This window comes from Histomonas meleagridis, assembly GCF_020186115.1.
Source record: "Histomonas meleagridis strain 2922-C6/04-10x chromosome Unknown contig_25, whole genome shotgun sequence".
NCBI lineage: Eukaryota > Parabasalia > Tritrichomonadida > Dientamoebidae > Histomonas > Histomonas meleagridis.
In genome coordinates this window covers 413,570-420,944 of record NW_027150831.1, presented here as the reverse complement: position 1 = coordinate 420,944, position 7,375 = coordinate 413,570, and the positions used below count along the sequence as shown (strand labels likewise).

Here is a 7,375-nt window from a genome sequence, read left to right as displayed (position 1 = left end):
GAGTTGGATTGATTGTGTTGCAGATGCTGATTATCAAATATTCACAAAATTTCCGTTTCAAATTAGAAAAAAATCAAATAAAAGAATCATAAAAGAAAGTATTCATCATTCTGGATATGTTTATTGCTATTTAAACAAAAAATTTTATCAAAAGCACAGAATCATTGCTCTACAATATATAGAAAATGATGATCCAGTAAATAAAACACAAGTTGATCACATTGATTGCAATCGCACGAACAATCATATAAACAACTTGCGATGGGTTTCGGCGTATGAAAATAGTATTAACAAATCTTCATATAATAGAATACAAGTAGTTTATGTAGATGAATTACCTGATGATGTTGTTGATTTTAGATTTTATAATTGCAATGAATTTGAGAATTATTATTATTCGCCTTCACAAGATAAATTTTATTTCGACAATTCCATCAAATTTAGAGAAATCAATATAACAATGAAAGGAAAATATAAAGTAATTCATGCTCGAGATATTACAAATAAGCAAAGAACTATATATGTTGATAAATGGAAAAGAGACGAAGGATTTAATTGAAATTATTTATAACTAATTTTTCCTGAACTTTTCACAAATTTTGTGCTTATTTTTCTTTCCGAAAGAAATTGGCATACATCAGAGTAATTATATTTCAAATTATAAGTATTACCGTCTTTCTTCACATATATTTTTGAAACGTAATCTAGCGTTGAGCTTTTACAACAACCGGCTTCTTGATCAGCTTTAAGTAATTCAACTTCTTCTGTATCACATAATAATTGAATTAATTTTACTAACTCTCTTTCTTCCGCGATGACATATTTATTAACAATCAGAGGATTATTTTCTACAATATCCAAACATAATACTAATGCCTGAATCAACATATCTTTGTCGTGAATTACTTTTTCAAGATTAGTTAAAGTTTCATTAGCTGTTTCAATCGAACGTTCTTTAATTTCCGGTTCTTCAGACGTTTCTTGATATTTCATTGGCACTCCTTTAACTACAACATTAACGTTTTGACTTTGGCTTTGTTTCGGAGAATTTAAATTTGTTCCGACTCTTGCAAGAAATCCTCGATTGCAAGATAAAACACTACTTTTAGGAACTGACATTTTTTAAGTGATAAAAAATTATTTTTACTGTTATTAAATGGAAGAATCTCTGATTCCATTAAATATTTTCGATTACATCAAACATCTAAAACTTACAAAAAAGATAACAACAAAACAATTACCGTTTATAGAAAATATTTATTTCTACATTAATGATTGCGTAATATATAAATATGTCATTGCTGTACGTCCTGAAATGTTTAAAAGAGCGAAACGCTTCGGTTTGGAATCATTATATAATGTCTATTGTGGAATTAATGTTAAGATTTATGAACCAATACCAAATACTGCAAAAGGAAGATTCATACTTTTATGGAATCCCGGCAATTGTGAAATTACAGTTGCTGATGGTGAAGACGAATTACCAAATAATTTTGGCGTTAAATGTTAAAAAGTACCATTTATTTTTTGAGGGTTAAAAAAATAAAAAAATGAACCCTTTTTCTAACCCTCAACGAAACGGATAAAATGAGCATTTTTCGGATGATTTGACATGAATATTGCATGTTTGCTCGAGTTACTGAAAGGTTAACTTTTTTGTGATTTTTTAACCTTCAAAAATAAATGATACATTAAACAATTCAAACATTATTTTTATATCAAATCATATTGTTTTTTAAATGCTGAATAGAAAACGCGAACGCGTTTATTATTAATATCTTTCATGTTAACAAATGCTTTATCATATTTCGTATAAAATATTCTTAGCTTTCTGAATTTCAAACCGTTCCAGAAGTAAAAAGCATCCGTTTGATCGTCATAATAATAATCTTCAAATTTATGATTGCTATATTCACGAACTTCAATTGAATCTTCGTTTATTTCATCAAAATACTCATTTACCGTTTTATTGTGAGTCGATCTATTATTATTATTTTCGGCAGGAGAACACCAACGTAAATTTTCAATTCTGTTATCTGTCTTAATGTGATTAATGTGATCGATAAATGTCTTTGTTTCTGGATCATCATTATATATAAATTGTTGAGCAATTATTCTATGCTTTCTATACATTTTTAGATTTAAATTACAAATCACATATCCAGTGTATTTATGAACACTTTCTCTTATGATTTTCTTATTTGATTTCTTTCTTATCTGATATGGAAAATCAGTAAAAATTTCATAATCATTATCGGCAACGCAATCGATCCACTCTCCTTGTTTCTCCATTTATATAAAAATAAAAAAATAAAAATATTTTAAAAATCAAACTAAAAATCTTAGCGAGCCATTCCTGCTACAAGTTGCTCGATGCTTGCGTTGGTAATTTCAATTTGACTTCTACCGTCAGGTTTCATTGCTCTAACTTTCAATAATGCGTCTTCAAAGTATATTCCTGTTGGTGCGATATACGTTACATTTTTCATTGCAGTATTAGCTAATCTATCTCCGAATAATTCAATCTGAACTGTTCCAGTGGTTGATATTCCACCCATGAAGTCCTCACCTTCAGCGAACGGTAATCCTATGAAGAAATTAGAATTATCTTTACCATGCCAAGCTCTTGTTTGAGTATTAACGCCTGAAGCATCATATTTATTCTTATAATAATACGGTTGAACTGACGTTTTAATATCTTTTGCTAATGAACTCAAAAGACTTCCATTAAGATTCACAGCATCAAGTAACATATTAAGATTTCTTGGGTCATCAACGGTTTCATATGCTTCTCTCGGATAGATTTTACCGTCAATATTAAAACTATATCTTATTTGTGGATTCAAGAAGCATGTCCGTGAATATTGACTTTGTCTGAATACAGTAAACATAGTATCACAATGTTTAAGTCCTATTGTTGCTGCTGTGTTAAATGATGTTGGAGCACTTGTTGAATTACTTCCGAGTGGTTGTGTGAAATCTCTTACTTGACAAACGTGAATTGGAAATAGCATCGGAACTTGAATATATTTTGCAGCAAGAGCATTAAACACATCCATTTTCAAAAGATATGTTGCAAGCTTAATTTTAACATCTTTTGTAACTTGACTGTTGCAAATGAATTTTTGCGGTACATCCATTGTTGCGTAAGTTGTTGAACCGCTTCCTGCTGTTGCTTTAATGTTGCTCTTTACTGATTCATTAACATTTCTAAATCCAAGGTCGCATAAATAATCTCCTTCAACTACAGCTTTTGCAGCAACTAATGATTCATGATCGCATACAGGAGCAATAACAATATTTTGATATGAAGGCATCAGTTCGATTGAAAGCTTGCCGCTCCAGTTAGGATAATATCGCATATTAAATAACATTAAGAAATAACTTATTGGAATTCTTAATGGAATCTTAACTATAACTTCTTTTGCTGAGGTAATAGCGCTAAAGTCACAGTAAACGCCAGGAACCATTGAATCATGAGCTCTGATTTTATCAATAGTTGCGAAACAATCATTACCGGCTTTAGCTTCATCAGATAATGAATTAGAAAGCATGAACCATTCATACCTTGCGTTATGAACGTCTTGAATTTTATCTGTGTTTGAATAAATTCTGTATTGGTCTATAGCATCGCATGAACATTTATAACCGACATAATATTCTTTAAACAAAAGATTTGATTGTGACGGAACGGTAATTGGTACTTCTTGTTCTAAAGTAATATATGAATTATCTAAACCAATAATCTTAAATCTATCCGTGAAAATGTCAACGTATGTTGTGTCTCCCTCGTTTATGTCTCCAACATTGCCGTAAGAAGTAGCTGTCGTGTATTCATAATTTCCCTGGAATGATTTCAGAAGCTTTAACTGCTTCATCAACTTCATTATACCAATCTTGAAGGTTTCCAGTCATTGCATCAATAACATTTGGCTGTTGATTTTGTGGTGCAAACATTTTATAGTGATAAAAAAATCAAAACATCAATTAGAATCTAAGTCTTCAATCGTTACTGTATTTGTTAACGGTAACAATCTTCTATTAGAAAAAGTTCTTAAATCATTATAAAATTGAAGTAGTAAATCAGGTGCTAATTGACTCTTATTTGTTCTAGTAAATCCAGCATATTTATGTTGATTTTCTGCTAAAAATTGATTAAATCTATCATCTCCAATTGAATTAATCAAAGCATCAATATTATATTCAAGTTGTATTCTTTGATTATTTTGATTTACAACTTGTTGTGCAATATCTGATTGTAATTGATTTGTTATTGCTAATTTTTCTTGTCGGTGATAGATTACCGCTAAACATTTGTTGTTGTATTTCAATTTGTGCTTGACTTTCCATTGCTTTTTTTTGTATACTCGTTCGCTAACTCAACATCTTGAGCTCTTCTTTGATTTTGTAACGTTGCTATTTTCAAATTTGTATTTTTTTTTTTTTTTTGCTTTATGTTCGGCAGAATTTAAATATTCTAATTCAGCATCAAGAGCTATTTTTATTTTCTTCGGTTGCTTGTAATTCCTCTCTTCTTTTAATTTCTTTTTCACGTTCCTTTGTTTGAACTTTTTTCTTAGCGTTCTTAACAATCGATTCTTTGTGCGTCTTGCTTATTTCTGGTTTTGGTCCAACGGCTGTTTGATATGCTCCTAATTCTTGAGCTTTAATTTCTTCATCAACTGTTTTTCGTTGTTGCTCAATTTCAGCTTCTTTCAATCTTTCAAATCTTGCTCTTGCTCTTAATCCAGGTCGTTGTTTTTCTTCTTCAGCAAGTTGTTGTTGATATAAACCATTAATGCTTGTTATGTACTGACTATCTAACGCCTGATATTGCTCCGGAGTTAATGCTGTTATTCTTTTAATTCTTTCTTGTTCAAATTTTATTTTAGCTTCATTTTGAGCTTTTTATAGTTCATTTTCATAACGTGCTCTTTCTAATTCATATTGTGTCTGTGCTCGCATTTCATTTGCATTCTTATAATCTTCCGAATTTTAAAACTTTCTGTAAAGTTTCATTTTCATTCTTTACTTTTTTCTAACTCACGTTGCAAGGTACTTTTAATTCGCATTTGTTTATTAGCTTCTATTTCATGTTGGCGTTCAATAGTAAGCATTTTTGCTTCAGCTAATTGAGCTTGAATTGTTGCGTTTTGATCTTTTAATAAATCAATGTCGCCTTTATACTGAGTTTTTTTAAGTTCTGCCAAAGCTCTTGCTTAACGTTCAGTTTCTTGTTGAGCTTTGTTTGCTAATTCATGCTGACGTTCAATCTCTCTTTCTGCCATTTCACGTTTTTTTTTTTTTTTTTTATACTTTGCCTCAGCAGCTTTTGTTGCTTTTTTCATATTTCTTTCTTGTTCATCCAAATTTTTCTTTCTTGCTAATTCATCTTGTTTCTCTCTCCGCGTATCATTAATTTGTTGTTGACGAACATCGTTTTGATTTCTCATATTATGTATTGCGTCAAGATTAATATTTTGTGGAGTTTGTGATAAAGCAACAGGAAGAAATGGATTATGTAAATTTGCCATCATTTGTGACCTAGCAGAATTGGAATTTTGATTATTCGGTGAAGGAAGAATATTTGCTCTGACCGATGCGTTAGGGTTAGATATTGGAGCTTGAGTAATTAATCGATGCCTTAATCCGCGTTTGACATTTTTCTTTGTTTTTCTAATTCTTCGTTTGACTGCTTTCTTTGTCATTTCATTAAAAATAAAAATATTAATTTATAAGTATTGAACTCTTGCTCTCCATCCGCGTTGTACCGGCACATTATAAACTTGTTCTTGACGTTCTGACGAAACTTGAGCTTCTGACGAAACTATATCTTCCTTTTGCTCCGAACCTTGTGAGTTTCGAGCCTCTAGCGAGACTTGCTCGTCATTTAATGTTTGTTCGACCGAAGGAATTTCCTCAGCATCAATATAAATATCATTCTTTAAACGATGATACTTCTTCTTAAGCTTTTTATGCTTACCTGTTAATTTATCTAATCGTGAATTTAATTCAATTATATGCTCCATTAATAATTGATCGTTTGATAAATAAACTTTACCGTCGTTGTTGTTTTTAATTACTTTTTGACTAACCGTTGGAGTTTTTGATTTCTTTGCTGTAACTCTAGCGTTACCGTTCTTGAAAAATTTGACGTCAAAAAATTCATTTTCAATTCCTTTTTTAGCATTAGCAATTATAATTTCTTTTTCTTCTTGTGTTAAATCTTTTACCGCTTTCTTTGTTATCTTAACATCCGAAGTTTTTTCTTCATCAACGTTTTCTTCTCCTAATACAATTTCTGTTTCGCTCCGAAGGAGCTCAGGCTCGTTCTCTGCCATTTATTAAATATAAAAAAATCAAAAAATCATTTAATGAATCACATTAATCCAGGAATCATTACTCTTGGTTGAGGTTTCATTACCGCAGGTTTCATTTGATATCTTTGTTGCTTACCTAAATTTTGTTCGTGTTCGATCCATTGTTTAAATTTATCGCCTGCTTGAATCCACGGTTGAGTTTTATCCGAAATCTTTTGACCTGTGTCTAAAACACGTTCGGCTACTTCTTTGCCTTTATCTACGGCTCGTTTAATTTTGTCTTTAATCTTACCGTCAGGAACTGCATCAACTATTTTATCTATTTTATCTGTTATATCTCCTTTACGCTTTCTTACTGTATCAATTATTCCTGGAATCTTTTTACCAAATTCAATTCCTCGACTGATTATTGGCGAGACCTTACCGTAAATTCTCTTTCCTTTATCAATAACATTTCTTACAAGTCGTCCTGCATTTTGAATAAATTTTCTTATTCCACCGAATATACGACCTAATCCCATTTAATATAATTAAAAAAACGTTTTAATAACTCTTAAATGAGTCTAAACGTTAATAGAGAAATTGACAAAACACATTTTAAAACTTACAGTCACGTTAAAAAACACGTGCAAAATAAATTTCCAAATGTTAGTGAAAAGAAAATTAAAAAAGTAATATCAAGGAGATTGAAGGATAAATTTATTAAAACAAAAGATATAAAACCTTATATGATAAAAATATTTTCAACTGTTCCAAATTGCTGGTTTCATGATTTATATGATAATACAAAAAATAAAAATCCTCGTTATTGGCACGTGTTTATTGGCACAAATAATAGATACGTTTACTGTTTACCGTTGATGTCAAAATCAGCTTTGGCAGTTCATGAAACATTAAAACAATTCATTGTCAAATTCCATCCTGTAAAATTAACGTCAGATGAAGAACCAGCATTTATTGAAAAAAATAATTTAAAACTTCTTTCTAAAAAATAAAGTTGCCGTTCATACTATATCAGACAAAAACCATTCGTCTTTAGGCATTATTGATAGATT

At 30.4% G+C, this 7,375-nt stretch overlaps 3 protein-coding genes across 3 annotated transcripts; all 3 read right to left on the bottom strand.

Annotated features, from left to right (window-relative positions):
• Positions 1–2,342: 2,342 nt before the first annotated feature.
• GO595_004173 (uncharacterized protein) lies at positions 2,343–3,887 on the bottom strand (the record flags this gene model as incomplete). Its single annotated transcript, XM_067917275.1, has 1 exon — positions 2,343–3,887. The coding sequence occupies one exon, from the start codon at positions 3,885–3,887 to the stop codon at positions 2,343–2,345; it is 1,545 nt and encodes a 514-aa protein (XP_067775711.1).
• Positions 3,888–5,732: 1,845 nt separating this feature from the next.
• On the bottom strand, positions 5,733–6,341 carry GO595_004172 (uncharacterized protein; the record flags this gene model as incomplete). Its single annotated transcript, XM_067917274.1, has 1 exon — positions 5,733–6,341. One exon carries the CDS (start codon positions 6,339–6,341, stop codon positions 5,733–5,735), a length of 609 nt encoding a protein of 202 aa, XP_067775710.1.
• A 38-nt stretch (positions 6,342–6,379) lies between these two features.
• GO595_004171 (uncharacterized protein) lies at positions 6,380–6,841 on the bottom strand (the record flags this gene model as incomplete). Its single annotated transcript, XM_067917273.1, has 1 exon — positions 6,380–6,841. The coding sequence occupies one exon, from the start codon at positions 6,839–6,841 to the stop codon at positions 6,380–6,382; it is 462 nt and encodes a 153-aa protein (XP_067775709.1).
• Between the last annotated feature and the right edge of the window lie 534 nt (positions 6,842–7,375).